The 17695-nt window shown below is 38.4% G+C and overlaps 1 protein-coding gene across 2 annotated transcripts; it reads left to right on the forward strand.

Moving 5' to 3' along the window:
- Window positions 1-539: 539 nt before the first annotated feature.
- Window positions 540-16097, forward strand: LOC125892533 (carcinoembryonic antigen-related cell adhesion molecule 5-like). Of its 2 annotated transcripts, XM_049582509.1 has the most exons (12): window positions 540-712; window positions 1501-1818; window positions 3587-3865; window positions 4169-4435; window positions 5408-5686; window positions 5872-6138; window positions 7679-7951; window positions 8102-8353; window positions 9894-10008; window positions 11322-11353; window positions 11501-11610; window positions 13019-16097. In XM_049582509.1, exons 1-12 carry the CDS (start codon window positions 667-669, stop codon window positions 13400-13402), a joined length of 2622 nt encoding a protein of 873 aa, XP_049438466.1. In that variant the 5' UTR covers window positions 540-666; the 3' UTR covers window positions 13403-16097. The 2 variants fall into 2 exon arrangements, with proteins under 2 accessions (XP_049438466.1, XP_049438467.1); XM_049582510.1 differs by lacking the exons at window positions 5408-5686; window positions 5872-6138 and having other exon boundaries at window positions 544-712.
- Window positions 16098-17695: the final 1598 nt, after the last annotated feature.

Below are 17695 nucleotides of genomic sequence, written 5' to 3' on the forward strand. Positions count from 1 at the left end.
ATTTATGTCTGTACAGCATTAGTTTGCCATGACGGTCCTGTTGCTTTTAATTTGAGATTTAATTGAACAACCTATTAGTGAGAATTAACTGATATATCCACAACAAACTGTCAACTTATATGGACATTATGTTTGCTGCATCATATCACAGGTTAATAAATACAGTACTGTGCAAAAGTTTTAGGCAGGTGTGAAGAAATGCTGTAAAGTAAGAATGCTTTCAAAAAAATTTAAAGTTTAATTGTTTGTTTTTGTCAATATACAAAATGTGCTGTTGCTGTTTTTACAGCATTTCTTCACACCTGCCTAAAACGTTTGCACAGTACTGTATGCTATAATGCTTTTATGTGTATGCTTTGTCCAATCTAAATAACGAACATACTCTGTTTACTAACCCACATGTTGCTTCCGGAATCACTAATACCACAGCAGTATGTCAGTACAAACACATTTACACCACTGGAGGGCGACGTCTTGCAGCTTTAGGGCATGACTGCAGCTTCAGTGGGTTTATGACATTATGCAGACACTTTGTAACTCAGCGTGGGTTGCTCTGCATTTACTCACTCATAAAATTAGAGCTGCCAGACTCTCACATTTAGTAGGACAGTCAAAGTGTGATGGTTCAACTTTCCTCAGCTGTTCACATCTCACAACGATCGATTAATGGATATTTTACCTTTACTTTGTATTGTCTCTGTGGCTTTTATAGGTAAGAATCATGATTTTATACATTTTATTGTCTTTGCTGTCAGTGTTTAAGATACAATCGTTTAAGTTGTTGTGGAGAAGTTTGGCTACTGATATTGAGGTCTGCTAACCATGCTTTTGAGGCTCACTAGCAGCATGGATAACAGACAGTAATCTAACTGGTAAAGGCAACTTAATTGCTGCATTTATATATAAGCCGTGTTGCATGTGGTTTGGGTGGCATTGAAATGTCAGTTTTTTTTAATTAATGTAGGCCTAAATAAAAAATGTAGTTTTATTAATACTGTATGAATCAAAATCATGTTCGATGAAGCTGCTTTGTGTGTGTTGGTCTGATAGAAAATGAACTCACGGATCTCTTGCAACCTTGGTCACTTTGTTTGATTAGATCTGTAATGTGATTTAAAAGAAAGCTGATGGCCAAAAATGCCATCTTTTTATCTGTTTTTAATAGATAGACCAGTGTTTTTCAAACTTATTGTGCCCAAGGCACACCAGAGGACAAGCCAGAATCTCAAGGCAAACATGTAATTATATCTGTGCACAATAACTTCTATAATGTGTCATCACTCTCATCATAACATAAATGTTAGTTTTTATTTACTAATATCAAATAACAATTGGCAACCAACCATTACTCATGAAATATTGATTAACAAAATGATTCAGGACTTGATTTTAAACTTTGTAATATTACATCAAAGCACCAGCTTTCTCTTTCCAAGTGGCCCATTTTGCAATGTATTCAACTTATTGCAGTGTTCTCAGACCTGTAACTGTCCCCTCCAGGTTTAACCAAAGGAGCTGGTGTGTTGCCTGATGTTCTGAATAAAGCTGTGGGAGAGACGGCGATGTTCACCACAACACTGACTCCGCCAGAGAAACCATTCTTATCTGTGGGCTGGACATTTGATGGAAAACCTATAATCACTTTCAGTGGTACAAACTTAACTGCACCAGAGTATGAAGGCAGGATCACCCTCTTCATGTCTACTGGATCTCTGGAGCTCAGAAATGTGGCTCTAAATGACAGTGGGGTATACAGAGTTAGCATTTTTCCATCTGGAGAGCAACAGAAGACAGGTGATACAAGACTGTACGTAGATGGTGAGACAACATTTCACATGTATCTATTTCAGTGCTGAATGGAAATTATGCAGAGCAACTGAACAAGAAATAGACATTGTGTCAGTTCAAATAATTGTGTTGAGGTGTTCAGTGGTTTCAAATTACATCTAGGCCTATACTGAGACCAGAATTCAGACAGTAATAATAATAATAGCAAGAACAGCCATTATTATTATTATTATTATTATTATTATTATTAATATCATCCTCACATTATAATAATTACATAGTACTAAGCAGAGCTGTGGACTTGAGTCACATGACTTGGACTCGAGTCACAGGTTTGATTAAGTTAGACTCGAAAAAGTCAAAAGTCAAAGACTCAACTTGGACTTTGACACCAACAACTCATTATTTCACTTGGATTTGAGCCGTTTGACTTGAAAGTACTTGATGCCATCTCCCAAACCAATTTGGGAAAATATTTTTTCCCAATATGGGATGAGTTAAATCCAAAAACATACAGAATTCCTTGTGTGGTGGTGCTGGTTTACAGTGTTATATGCTACGAAATATGCAGTGTCAGCACTTCTGTTTTCATAATCCGGTTTAGTCACATTTATTTGAAATGCAAATATTTAATTTCGGGTGGCTTTGGCTTAGGGGTAGAGCAGGTCGTCCCCCCAATCAGAAGATAAGCGGTTCGATCCCCGGCTCCTCCAGTCTGCATGTTGGAGTATCCTTGAGCAAGATACTAAACCCCAAATTACTCCCGATGATGCTTCCATCGGTGTGTGAGTGTGTTAAAAAAAACTGAGTAGCAGGTGGCACCTTGTATGGTAGCCTGGGCCATCAGTGTATGCATGCGTGTGAATGGGTGAATGTGACTCGTAGTCTAAAAAGTGCTTTCAGTGGTCGGATGACTTGAAAGGTGCTATACAAGTGCAGGTCCATTTACCATTTACCAAATTTTAAAATACTTTTGTAAAATGTAAATTTATTATTATTCTGCTTTTAAAATGCACATTATGGCATTATGAGTGAGTTATGACTTGTTTAGGACTCTAAACGCATGTTAAGGACCTGGGACTTGACTTGGAATTTCTTAGGCTTGACTTTGGGATTGATTTGGGACTTGTTTGCAAAGACCTAATACATACTTGTGACTTTCAAAACAAAGACTTGGTCCTATCTCTTATACTGAGATAAAACAAGTACTGAAAAATCTCTGTGTAAAAGCTTGAGAGAAAAAAAAAATATGAAGACGTCAAGTAAACATTTATTTCTTGTCAGGCTACTATTTCCAAGGTCAAGATAAACTTTCACTCTCTTATCATGTTAGGTAAGATAATGAAATTTAAAGCCCATAGGTCTCACAATAGTTGCCATAACTGAGATTTGAATAATTTCACTGACTCTGTTTTTAGGTACACCTATATAGTATGTATATATTTAGCTGTTGTTGAGACTGCATCCGAAAGATGTAGATTTAGCTGTTATGGCCACACTTTATGATGGTGTTCAATTGGGCTACATTACTTTGAAAAATTATTCCAAAGAGCAGTTACCAAAAAGTACAGCCTAAAAATACCACTGAGTTAAATCAATGCTGGTTAAATGTCCCTCTGATGTGCAAAGCATTGTGTGAGAGCCCAAATTGCGTTTTGGTCTTTGTATCATGGTCACCAAATAATTAGTGAGAAAATGTTGCTTTTTTGCTAGTGTAAATTTTAAATTTAGTCTTTTCCTGTACTGCACCTTTCTTATTTGGAGGCTAATCTAACACCATTTTGTTTTTCACCCACAGAGCCAGTTTCCAATGTAACAGCAACAGCCAGCAACACAGACTTGGTGGAGTTCAACAGCTCTGTCCGTCTGTCCTGCTCTGCCTCTGGAACCTCTCTGTCTTTCCATTGGCTGAACGGCAGCTCTGAGGTTACAGAAGGTGACAGAGTTCAGCTCACTGATGGAGGCGCCAATCTCACTATATTAAACGTGACCCGCTACGACAAGGGACCATTTAAGTGTAATGTGTCCAATCCTGTCAGTAATGGCATCAGTGATCCAATAATCTTCAACATCAGCTGTGAGTTAACCTACATGTTCAGTTCTTTATCTGACGACATCTGTTTGAAAACAGAGACAAAGAGTTTAGATTATTCCTCTTTTTGTTTCCCCATTAGCTGTACAAAGTATTAAAAACACATTTCAACCTAATGGAGTCCGGTACAGCATCACTGCAAACTACAGCACAGTGTGAGCTAAATCAATGTACAATCAGTTTCATTTAGAAAGTGTTTATTGCAGGCTCTCTTTTCTCATGACTTGATGTATGCTAATGCAGTTGTGCATACTAACTTTTTGCTGTTGTTTTTTTCTCTACCCTCAGACGGCCCAGACAATGTTACTTTGACAATATCTCCGTCAAAAGAATACCACGCGGAAGGGTCAAACATCAACCTGACATGCTTGGCTGACTCCAATCCTGCTGCCCAATTTAAGTGGCTTCTGAATGGAAGCCTGCTGTCTGATACTGAACCACAGTTCAAACTGATGAACATTCAGGAGAGTCAAAGTGGGAACTACAGCTGTCAGGCCTTTAACAGCAAAACTCTGAGATATGAATCATCTCCACCTGCCACCATCTCTGTACTGAGTGAGTTTGAATAGAAGGTTTTGTGCAAAAAAAAAAAATATGGATAGAAAATTGGACATACCTGTGATAGTGTCAGATAAAACTTTATTAAATATAAAACAGTTTTACCAAACATCCATGGAACAAAAAGAAACAATACTTACTGTACATACATTTCAGGACTCAGCAATAAAGATAACCTGATTGCACAGGGCAAGTAAATTCCACATCAGGCTAGTAACTCTAGCATCTCAGTTTCCTGATCTAGCAAGTGTTAAAAAACTATTAAATCACATTGTTTTGTTCCCACGCTGAAAATGTAAGTAGCTAAGGGGTGAACCATCTTGATTCCTTTTCTCATCTCTGTTGAGAGTTGCACTTGCTCAGTATCAATCAGGCTCTCATGAGAAAATGGCAACAGATAAAGACAAAGTTTATGAGCTGAAGCACAAGCGGGCATTTCAGTTATTCTGGAAACAGAAGTTTAGCTGCATGGCATTAGAGGACATGGGCGAAAGATTAGACATGAACTTAGGTCTTTATCGTTATTTGATAACCACTAATAGATAAAGCAATTTGTATAGGGCCAAGAAAAAATGGACTCTGTTAAAGTAGATTGCTCACCCACTTGCCTGACTGAGCAAGTAAAGAAACCTTTGATATTGAACCCTGCATTTGGACCCAAGATAGGTCGGCAATCTTTGCTTGTACAGAGACAACTGAGGCTCAGAATGAAACATGTTTAAACTTGTACAAAAATGACCTCCTTGAGTGGCCAGCGGCACAGCAAAAGTCGTGGCAAGCACCCAAACTAAAAGACAAATTAAGAACAATAAACTTGTAAGATCAGCCAACACTGGATAAATATTGCACCAAGCATTAGGCAACAGCTAGGATAAGATATTATACAGAGTGGCTTGGACAGCTGAACTCATCCAGCCTTGGGCAGGAAAACCCGGTTAGTTTAAAAACCACTGTGTTTTTCACCCACAGCACGTGTTGCCAATGTTGTGGTAACTTCAGACCCACCAGACTTGGTGGAGTTCAACAGCACTGTCCGTCTGTCCTGCTCCGCCTCTGGGTCCTTTCTCTCTTTCCTCTGGCTGAACGGCAGCTCTGAGGTTACAGAAAGTGACAGAGTTCAGCTCACTGATGGAGGCGCCAATCTCACTATATTAAACGTGACCCGCTACGACCAGGGACCATTCAGGTGTCGTGTGTTAAATCCTGTCAGTAATGGCACCAGTGATCCAGTAAACCTCTCCATCAGCTGTGAGTTACTAACTTATATGTGCATACTCTTTATCCTGCATTATATGCATCCATGCGTCAAAGTTGAACGTATAATGAGGCTTCACACTGAGCTTAACTGCATGTAATCTAGCATTTTCTGCAAGATACTAACATTACTTTTTGGTGATTCTTTTTTTCCACTCCCCACGTGCTGCACAATGCAGATGGCCCCGACAATATTAATGTGACAATATCTCCATCACAAGAATATTATGGCGAAGGGTCAGACATCAGCTTGATGTGCTCAGCTGTCTCCAGACCTCCTGCCCTGTTTCACTGGTTTCTGAATGGAGTCCTGCTGTCTGATACTGGACCAGAGCTCAGACTGATGAACATTCAGATGAATCACAGTGGTAACTACAGCTGTCAGGCCTTTAACAACAAAACTCTGAGATATCAGACATCTCAGCCGTCAGTTGTCTCTGTACTGGGTAAGTTAGAATGAAGAGGTTTAGTGGATATAGTTAAGTGATCAGAAAGATGACAAATAAGTGCCCAGCTGCATATTCTGTATTGACAAAGTGTGTATACTCAAATCAATGCTTCTTGATATTATATTAAATAATAATTTGAAAAAGACAAGATAAACATTAATTGTGTAACATAGAGCAGTTAAGTCCTATGCTTCCTGACCAGACAGACAGACAGAGCGACTAGCTGGTGAACAAATGGGATCATTTAGCACAGTGGTTGTCAACTGTCCATGGGCCACAACCGGCCTGCCAAAGCCCACCGAACATTATTGAATTCAGAAAATTTGAGGAGGAAAAACATGCGTTCCAGTATTTTGGATATTTAGTCATTAAAAAGCTATGCATTGTTTCTCTGGACCATATATCACAGCTACTAGGCCATTAAGTAAGAGTTTACCCTCAATAGCTTTCTAAACATTGCTTATTAATAGTAAGTAAGGTACATTAATTACAATATTAATATGCCCAATATGGGCCTAATACTGTGGTAGTTCCGCAAAGTCAGTCAGTTAATAGATAATGATCTATTCTTATGTAATTAAAAATAAAACTACAACTTTTAGTGGTGTCCAAAAACGCTCCAATTTAAAGGAACAATGTGTACGATTTAGGGGGATTTAGTAGCATCTAGCAGTGAGGATTGCAGACTGCAACCAGGTAAAACTTATCCCAGTTAAAATTCCATCAGTGTTAAATGTTCAGGAAGTTTTTACCGGGAGCCGAATCATCCGCTGAGGTCTCTTTTTCTACAAATGAAGAGACCAGCTGATTAAAACTGGTAAAATGCTGATCAAAGAAGTTTGACTATAAAAAAATCAGTGCTTTTTCTAAAGTCTCATCGCGGTGAGGCTATTGATGCTGGTCTGCAATGCAAAAATGTGAATGACCCAATCTAGAGCCAGTGCTTGTGTTTTTTTTTTCCCTATGTAGAAATAAACGCCTCCTTCTAAAGTAACGAAAACACTGCGTTCTTATTTTCAGGTGATTCAACACCATAGAAAATATACTTATTATATGATATTCCATTTCTGCCAATACGTCCTCCTAAATCCGACACAACTTGAAGTCTTCTCAAAATGTGTTGGCCATTCTATAGTGAGGTTTGCTCATAACTAATTTACGAATAGTTTAACACTTATTAACCCGCACAGATTTCCTATCCTGAAGTTGTCCCCTCTTCAGGCATGAAGGCAGTACATTTTTAATAGATATAGTATCTGAAAATTGCTAAATTGGTCCATTAATAAAGGAGATAGTAGTTGCCATAGTGATGTGCTTCAATGAATTTAGTAAGTGTGAAGAGGAGGCAACTTTAGAATAGGAAACCTGTGGGTTAATAAGTGTCAAACTAATAGTGAAGTAGCTCTGAGCAAGCAGAAGAAGAAGTCGAAGAAATATGTTACTAATCCCCAAGGGGACATTTATTTTTTCCGTTATCCTTCAGTAACAATTTCTTTTGTTCCTGTTCTCCTATTTTTCTTGGTCTTTTGCCCAACAGAGATAATATCAGGTGCTTCAGTTACGCCGTCAACAACCTTGCCGATTGAAGGAAACTCAGTCAACTTGACCTGTGACGCTGCTGGCTTTGTCTTTACCAGAAAGTGGATGAAGGATGGCTCAGATCTGATCCTGTCTGACATCATAATACTTTACGATGAGAACAGAGTGCTGTCTTTTAAGAGCCTGACCAAAAAAGACAGTGGAGAATATTCCTGTACAGTCAGCAACCCCGTCAGCAGCGCTGAAGCTAAATACTCCATGGAGGTCAACTGTAGGTGACAAACTGTATATGTACTGTTCAAAATGACGAGTGACATAAATAACACTGTAGTGCTGGAATGTTTTGTTTGTAGGTGTTTTTTATTTTATATTCTTCATAATTCGTGCTGCTGTGAGAGCTTTACAAATATCTGTTTTTCAGATGGACCAGAAAATGTTCAAATCACAGGTCCAAGTCAGATACGTCCGAATGAGAACTTGACTTTAACCTGCTCTGCTGAGTCCAGACCACTTGCCACTTACACCTGGATACTGAATGGGACAAAGATACACAATTCTGCTGTGTTCACTAAAGACAACATTCAACCCTCAGACAGTGGCATCTACACCTGCGAAGCGATGAATGACGTAACTGGAAGAAAACTGTCTACAGACCATGAACTGTCTGTAACAGGTACCAGGATGGTGTTGATCGCACATTTTGTCAATAATTTTAAAATAGTCCATACCCATTGAGTGCACAGTTGCCCACGTACAGTTTCACATGGTGTGTGTTTGGGATAGAGGTCATAGGAAATTGCAGATTAAATAATCAACTGAACCCATTAAGAAGAGCAATGTATTCAGACAGAGTTTTTGTGAATTTGGTAGTACGATTGCTTTATTGAAAGTACAGTAGTACCATTGCCCATAGTGGGCTAAAACTGTACATTAGTAGTTGAGGTAGCATGTTGAAAGGCAGATAGTTAAAGTGTTTATATGTTGTATTGACTTAAATGTGGGGCACACTGGTAGTTCACAAGGGAAAGGTGCGGCTAGCCCTTGTTGCAGCAGCAACATGACTTAGTCATACCAGATATTAGAAAAAAACCCAACATTGGGCCACAGGGGGAGCCACAGTGATCGGTCGCATTTTAGCCATGTTTAAGCATTTTTCTGTTGTTATAGCGCCACCCAGTTGCCACTTAGAGTTAAATTTCTCCAGTCACCTTGAGGCGTCCTGTTCTACATATCTACCAAGTTTAGCAAAAATCAATATGGCGGTTAGGCCTAGATAAGAAATTAGCTCTGTAGCGCCCCCATTTTGTTTGATCAGGTCAATAATGGAGGAGTCCCCTCAGATTATGTGTGGTCATATGCCTACAAAGTTGCGTGGTGATCGGTGAAACCCTTGAGATGTTATACACCATTATGTGATGAGCCACGCCCTCCGCAATATTCATTGCCTTATAGAAGCTCAGTTTTAGTAAGTTTTCATACTTTTGTCAAGAGGGAACTTTAGATATTGGTCCCTAGATTATGTTCACTGAGTCTCATGCAGATTGGTCAAACTTCCTAGGAAGAGATCAATTTTAAGTGTTTTTCAAAAAATTCAAAATGGCGGAAAATCTATAAACCGGAAGTTATTGAGGCAAATTTGTTCCTCATGAGGAGAGGCATCTCTGTGCAAAGTTTCGTGTCTCTACGACATACGGGGCATGAGATATGCCCATTCAAAGTTTGCCATTTCAATTGGTTGTTATAGCGCCCCCTTTGGCCAATTGATGTAATATTGCTTAATTCTCATGCTCCCATGACCCTCTACCACTGTACCAAATTTCACATGGATTGACCAAGTCAGTGAGGAGAAAAACGTGGAACAGACACACAGACACACACACACACAGGCAGAATTTTCATCATTATATAGTAAGATACTGATCAACCCACAGTGTTATACTTCTGGTAATCTGAAAAAAATCTGTTGACTTCCCCTTTAAGTAGAGTGCATTGACCATCCTGCCATTCAGGGATGTTCTCCATCTGAGCCAAAGTAGAAATCGATGCCTTACGGTTAACATTAAATAAATATGTATTTATAACTGGCCACTTGTGGAAGCACTTTAGGGGAGAATTTACTGAAAGCTTTGTATCCATGGGCACTATAGACAGTTCCTGTTTACATGTTTACAGAGTGGTGTAAAAATCATGTTCTTTTCTCTGTTTCATTTCAGTCAAACCACATGACAAAGGAGGCTGTGGGGGTGGTTGCATTGCTGGAATAGTCATTGCAGTTCTAGTCGTTCTTGCAGCAGCTGGAGGTGGAGGGTACTTCTTTTATCAAAAAAAGTAAGTGTAAAAGAGCTTAAAGATATAACCAAGGAGCCATTTTTTAATCCCTAAGAGTCAATCACAACTATGAGAAAGATGATGGCTTAGTGTTACCAGGTTTGGACCCAAAATCAGACTCAGAGACCAGGCAGGAGGAAGTGTCACTTTGTTCATGGCAGGAGAGCAGATAGAAAATGTGGAACTAGACTCAGGCGGACGTTGGTAAAAGTTTGTTTACTCAACCTTCAAAGGGTTGATGTTCAACAAAGGCTCACTTACCTATGTGGTGCTTTTGTTATATATTTTCCATATAGTCCTAAGACTGCCTTTAGCTTTGACTGTAAATCTTTAGTGTTATTTCACAATGCACCTCAACACTGTTCAACCTCATGGTCTAACCTTTTGTTTTTGTCAGGTATAAATATTAAACTGTCATATATTATGTGGCTTACCATGCCTTAAAACTCTGCAATGGGTGTCATGAAACACTTACAGAACTGCACAAAACCCTGTTCAAAAGTCTTCATAATGTACGCTAGTAAGACTAGAAGTCATTATTGTAAAGCATTCTTAAAAGAATTACATCTCTGTCATGTTAGAATTACTAGTAAACATATTTGTACACACACACACACACACACACACACATATATACATATATATATATACACATATATATGTATATATGTATATATTATATATGTATATGTGTGTATGTATATATATATATATATGTGTGTGTGTGTGTGTGTGTGTGTGTGTGTGTATGTATATATATGTATGTATATATGTATATATATGTATTTCTTAACAATATAAAAAGGATTGTGCTGATGTCAGGCTCCATTGTATTGTATGACGTTTGTGCCACACAAGACAAATGTGATCCTCAGAACAGATTTAATGTCATTAGAACCAGCTAGAAGAGAGCTAGAACCTATCCCAGATGACATTGGGCGAGAGGCAGGGTACACCCTGGACAGGTCGCCAGACTATCACTAGGACACATAGAAACAGACAACCATTCACACTCACATTCACATCTACAGACAATTCAGAGTAACCAGTTAACCTGCATGTCTTTGGACTGTGGGAGGAAGCCGGAGTACCCAGAGAAACACGGGGAGAACATGCAAACTCTGCACAGATGGGTTTAAACCTCCCACCCTGGGTTCAAACCAGGAACCCTCTTGCTGTGAGGGAACAATGCTAACCACTTGATCACTGTGCCGCCCCTATATATTTATGTTGTTGTTATTATGTTGCATTAAGACATAATGTCTGTCTAATGTCTAATCTGCATATTAATGACTCATTACCTTTCTGAACAGGATACAGAAAAAAAACTCTACCAGCAGAACAGGTATGTGTATTACAAGTGTGTGTGTGTGTGTGTGTGTGTGTGTGTGTGTGTGTGTGTGTGTGTTGAATATGAATATGTGCATTTATACAGTTTATACATTATTTACTACATTGTCTAAATTCATTGTTTATTTTTTATGTTTTAAAGGAGTTGAAGGGCAGGAAAACACAGGATTCTCAGGAGGTGAAGGGCAGGAAAACACAGGATTCTCAGGAGGTGAAGGGCAGGAAAACACAGGATTCTCAGGAAATTCTAAGGTAAAAGTCTTCAGTTTCACTTTATATACAGTATAATAGATATTTTGGAGTTTTGTTTGATACACAATATTTAAGATTTAGCACAAGGTGACGACTCTGCTCTTGGCTACTTATGAACATTTGGTAAGATAGCAAACAAATCTGTCCAAACATTATTAATGTCTTTATTTTCCTCTGAGACTTTTTATTTTTTTGGATTTGGATTCCATAGCCAGTCCAGTATAAAACTCAAGACAAGCCACTGCTAGTGAGGTTCAGGAAAATTTAGAGGAATAGGCGCCAGGCTGTAGACAAAAAAGTTATAACATTTGTCCACTCTAAGCTTATTTGCAGTTAATTATAAGCTAATGAAAACATAGTTATGAATATTATATTCTGTTTGTGCCAGTAGGTGCTCCTAAATCCTACACACTGAACATTTATTGATTGATGATTAATGATATGATTTATTGATTTAATACAGGGTTGTAATTACAATAGATGGTTTTATCACATGTAGTGCACAGTATTAGTGTTGCAAGAAGGGCTGCCCTCAACTAAAAATTTTCCTAGTTGAGCAATAGCTGTTATTTAGTGCCATTAGTCGACTAGTCGCCCGCATGTTTATGATACTGATTCAATTATTGAACTATATATTTTGGGCGGGGCAACACAATGGTTTGAGTTGAAGGTGTGAGAAAGAATAGTATCAGTAACATTGTTAACACTGTGCTACATTACAGAGAAATACAAACCGTACTAATGAACCTTCATTAATATAGGCCTATATTTTATCTACAAGTGCACGTCACACACTGAGTGAGCCGCCTGTTAATGACGCTGTGGGCAAAGCAGTAATAATTGTGCTAAGTGGCTAATGGGCATGTAGCTACTTCCATGTTTCAGATGATACGTCATGTTTGTAGTCAATCAATGAAGATGAGTTTGCATATCACCTTGGGTTCGTCCTTCACCTTCTCAGAATGATCCCACACTTTGGATTTCCTGCCCGACATGTTATTAACTAGCCTGTGGAATAACCGCAGGTACCAGCCCTGTAAATGTATGTGACTCCTGTCTGACTGCTGAGCATGGCCGCTTCCTGTGTCTGTCCTCAAATTGAATTCCCACATGGTCCACTCATAAAGGTTTTGATTTATTTTGACAAGGCAAGCTAATGGAGTTTCATGTTTTTGTGTTTTTTCTGTGACTAAGCAACCCTCCATCAAACTCCTGTGTTTACCACAGCACTCAACGTCAGGCATTGAACCAGGAAGAAGAAATTCAGTTGATACAATAGAGAGGAAGTGTGTCTTAACCTCAACAGTCTGCTGCAGCTTCTCTTGTTTATGGTCGTGTTTATTTTTGAGGATATCAATTAGATGTCAAAGTGATCTAATGTTGTCCCCCCTCACTTTTTCTTTTCTAGGAGCTCCATTATGTAGAGGTCAAGTTTGACAAGATCAAAGGTGGGGCTGTCCATCCTGGGCCACAGAATGACACATCAGAATATGTTGAGCTCCAAGTGAACAAAAGTCGTCCTAAACCGTCCTCACCTCCTTCCTATGATGACCATTGGGAACGACAGAAGGGAACAGCTCCTCAGCCTCCCAATGCCACACAAGTTCCCAGTTCAGGTTTGCGAGAAAGCAACCGCACTGGATCTGAAGGATCCTCTGAGGGGGTTAGACCAGAGAATGGGGTCACAGAATGTGAAGGATCCTCTGAGGGGGTTAGACCAGAGAATGGGAAGGATTTAGGGTCACAGAATGTGAAGGATTCACAGAATGTGAAGGATCCTCTGAGGGGGTAGACCAGGGGCCAGAAGCAGCTGACTTGGTTTGTGAAAAAACCTGCACTCCTCTCTCAGTTCCTTTTATAGGGGACTACTTTGGACTTGAGTTTATTTAGTCAAAGCACTTTAGCAGCAGTTAATAATCAACCAGTCTGTGACAGTTATTGCCGTGACTGAGGTCACACAGCACAATGCTGGCCTATTTGCTTTCATTCACATATAACAGCTTTGTTTGTCTGTGCACAGTTAATGCAAAGTGCGCATAACATGTGAGTGGAAATTTTCTCTTTATGTGATTCAGTTGTTTGCTTGAGCATAATGTTTCACATCGATGTGGTGTCATGTTTGACTCCTCGTGTGTACTGTGTGATGCCATTTGAGATGACTGTTTTTCAATTATGGATTCATTTTTATATTTATTTTACATCAACAAAATCAAAAATATTGGTTATTTAGCAATATATAATTCACCTTTCACTGGTGTTTATCAGGACATGTGAACATCTTGTTAATCTGTCAGTACAGTAGTGAACTGTAATGACCTACACGTAGCACTAATGCAAAGATTTGTTATCAGTTGGTCCAAAGGAGCAGTTTAAAGATCAATACAGATACACATCTTTATAATTAAATCCCACCATGATAAAGTTAAACTGTATGATGGCACAAGGGGAAGGTCTGCTGCCACAATATCCAAAACGCTTGCATGAAAATGAACAAGAGTTTTCTCTCCAGTTCTACTTGAGTGGTAGAAACAGTACTTGATAGCCAAAGATAAAGGAAACCACTCGAGTGGCTATTAGATGGTTATCTACAGATTTGTTGGTATTAAAGTCCGTTCAACGGGCATGCAGAAACTGTGACCTAATGTGTCAATATGAACTGTAAGTGATCATCAGAGTTATTCAGGACAAGTTTACGGTAAATGTCAACAAAGGTTGCTATGTGATAAAATTATATGGTGCTTTCTCTCCCTGTAAGGCCTGGAGCCAACAGGAAAGTATTTCAGAGAAGTGAAACATTGCAAGGTAATGGATGTAAGTTCCCCTCAACCCTGTACATAACCAAACTTTTATGTAGACATTAGAAGTTGGGGACTGTATCATTATTCTCAGGCATTAAATGCAGTATGTTTGCACTGATAGAGTTTCATTTGTTGATAGAGCAGAACACACTGTGTTTGAGGTTAATAAAGTAGTTATAAGATGATGGTAATGCTGTGAGTGAGGATTAAATCAGTGTTACCTCAGATTTTTCTTAAGTTAATCCAATGGGTTTGACACTGGACAGCTAACCAATAAGCTGAAAGTCACTATAACACTCTATAAAGCCGAGGGAGGCTGCCAATTCAGGTGATAACTCTCTGTAGGGTCATCATCACCAAGGGCTGACCCCCCTTTCACATCGTCACAGTGTTTTCAAATTATCATAAAATAGATTGTTAGCATGAAAATATTGATTATAGCTTTAAGTAGACCGATATAGAGCAGATACATTGTAAATATATGAAATAACATGTATGTTGAGTGAGTGTTTTTCTCAGTTGTAAGTATCTATTTACACAGTGAGTCATTTGTCTTCAGTCAGATCGATGTCATCAGACAAGTGACTCACGTTTTTTAAAACAATTATTGGTTCAGAACAAATGAGATGAAGAGAATGAAGTCTCCCAACCCAGGCTGATGAATGAGTGAGTGTGTGGCTAGAATCCCCCTCCCCCTTTAGTTACTCATCAGCAAAGATCAAACTCCCTGTGAGTTTTTCATATGAGTCATTTCACCTGTGTTGTAATGAAATTTTGTATTACAAACTTAACTTTCCCACACCTTACTGGTTACCTTATGTTTTCCCCTTAAAGTTCAGTCAACTTACCCATTCATATCGATAAAAGTAGGGTATTTTTGATTATATTTTAAGGAAAAAAATTAATGGATTGTAGTGCATTATGGTATTTTTAAAAGATATTTTAGGGCTTGTTTGCCCTTAATTGATAGGAAAGTTGTTAGCGTAAAAAGGGGGAAAGAGGGGGGTGATGACATGCAGCAAAGGGCCATAGGTTGGAATCAGACCTGTGGCCTCTGCGGCAAGCACACAGCCTTTGTACATGGGGCGCCTGTCCTACCAGGTGAGCTAATGGGTGCCCCTGTAAGGGAATTTTTAATGGATTATATGCACTATTTATGGGGTAAAAAAAATATGAAAACCAACACTTAATTTATACCTTAAAAGGCCTTAAGTTATCAATTAATGTTTGAATTAGAAGTGGTTTTCATCGGTTTTAAGTTGTTGTTTTTTTACCACTTAAATACATTGTCTGTGCATGTTATCCATTAAAATCATGTTCCCCTTAAATTCTACTTATTTTTTTCAATAATGTGCTTTCCAAATTAAGGTGCATGAAGGGGTTTTGGTTTTGCCCTTTCAAATGAATGGACAAATTAAGGGATCCCTTACCACACATCTTAATCTAATGTTAAGGGCTTTTCTGTGTTTTAAAGGGCAAATTAAGGAATAAGTCTCATACTTGTTTTGATAGTGAATTGTGTTATGTCAGTAATCTGTAATGACCAAAGTTTTTTCTTAAAGTGCCGCATGACTCATTAGACTGAACGTGTGATTAATCTTTGACCAAAGAAAGAAGTTAATGTAAAGTTCAGGTTGCATTTGTAATAATTTATTTTTCTCATTCAGATAATTAAACTGTTTGAATTTTTGTATTTGTGTAGCATGTCTCACTTTAGTGACACTTGTGTAGACATTGCATGTGCATATCCACACACATCACACTGGTCTCCTTTTATCTTGTGCGTAGAAGTCACAGAGTCTCGGCCTGGGAGCCAGGCGAATCTGTGAGCTCATGTTTTGTTTGCTCTGGCTGATAATGTTCATTTGCAATTTGGTCTGGTGGTATCAGGCTAACAGAGTCTGATTCGAAACAGTGTATTGTTGTCTTTGTTTTCATATTTGCAAAGTTTATGGTGCATTCCATAAATACAGCGAACATGTAAATAATCAGCGGGCACAATAGCATGTTGGTGTCTGTTATTTACAATGCCTGAGGTCAACATAAGTGCAAAGCTGAAGAGACCTAAGAAGAGACTGAAAAAAAAAAAAACATCTAAAAATAAAAATCATGAAGGGGGCGGAAGGCGTTGTACGCAAACAGTATGCAAAATTACAACCATTAACCGGATGACACTGCATTTCAATTACTGCAATAAATTCAAAGTTCAAGGTGAATGAATACGTTGCTGTGCCAACTTGACGTCATCACAGCAACACAATCTACTCAAATAACAAAGCACAAAGATTACAGGAAGGACGTGTGTATTTTTTTCCTTTGTGCACTAAAATCTCTTAATAAATAAATGACATTATTTCCTGACAGAAAACACACCAACTTTTTATGGTTTACTATTGTGCTGGCTACACCTGAATATACATTTTCCGTGGGAATCACATATGATAATGAACTTTTATTGTAAGAAAAATTTTGTATTCTGCTTCAAATCATATCTCCCATGTAACAGGACTCAAATGTCCCTGAGGCTAAACAATGACAGACTGTGATCATATATCGTTTCCATCTCAGGAGCTGAATAGATGCTTTACTGTGAAGCTGCTTAATAATTACATTGACACCCATTTATAGCTAGGCCTGCCGAGAAACTGTTGTAGTGATAAAATCACTCAGGCCATTGACTGTAGTTAATAATTAGGCCATGTCAAAAAGAGGAGGGAACATCAGGTCATGACAAACTCCTGTGAGACAGTGCCATCTAGTGTGTGCGTGTGTTTGAATATACATGTGGCTATAATGCCACATGCTATTATAAATAGTTATAAGACCATAAAGCTAAAATAAAAATAAAAACGGAATTAGAATTTGTACAAATTTATTTATTTTTCAACACAAAATAACTACAAACAAATGCTTTGAGTCTTCACCTATGTAGCCCAAGGCCTCAGGAAACAAACAAAAGAAAAATGAAGTCACACATACACAGAACTATTTACATTTTTGTATTTTATGATACATTCATTTCTGTCCACTTGGACTCAAGGATGAACTAATTAGGTTTTGGTGGTCAAAGGTCAAAAGTCAAGGTCAGTGTGACCTCACAAAACACATTTTTTGCCATAACTTAAGAATTCATACAGTAATTCTGACAGAATGTCACACATCAAATAGGATACATGATGAAGTGATGACATCGTATATCCACAAGGTCAAAGGTCACCTTCACTGTGTCATCATAAAGTTCTCTACAGATCGTTTCATCTCTGGACAGTGCGCTGTTGTTTCACTGT

Source organism: Epinephelus fuscoguttatus, linkage group LG8, assembly GCF_011397635.1.
Source record: "Epinephelus fuscoguttatus linkage group LG8, E.fuscoguttatus.final_Chr_v1".
Taxonomy (NCBI): domain Eukaryota; kingdom Metazoa; phylum Chordata; class Actinopteri; order Perciformes; family Serranidae; genus Epinephelus; species Epinephelus fuscoguttatus.

Bases quoted from the DNA above. Each gene is read 5' to 3' on its own strand.
- LOC125892533 (XM_049582509.1), top strand. From the start codon at position 667: ATGGATATTTTACCTTTACTTTGTATTGTCTCTGTGGCTTTTATAG. The intron at 3,866-4,168 runs GTGAGTTAACCT...CTCTACCCTCAG, and splicing joins AATAATCTTCAACATCAGCT to ACGGCCCAGACAATGTTACT. The intron at 11,611-13,018 runs GTAAAAGTCTTC...TTTCTTTTCTAG, and splicing joins GATTCTCAGGAAATTCTAAG to GAGCTCCATTATGTAGAGGT.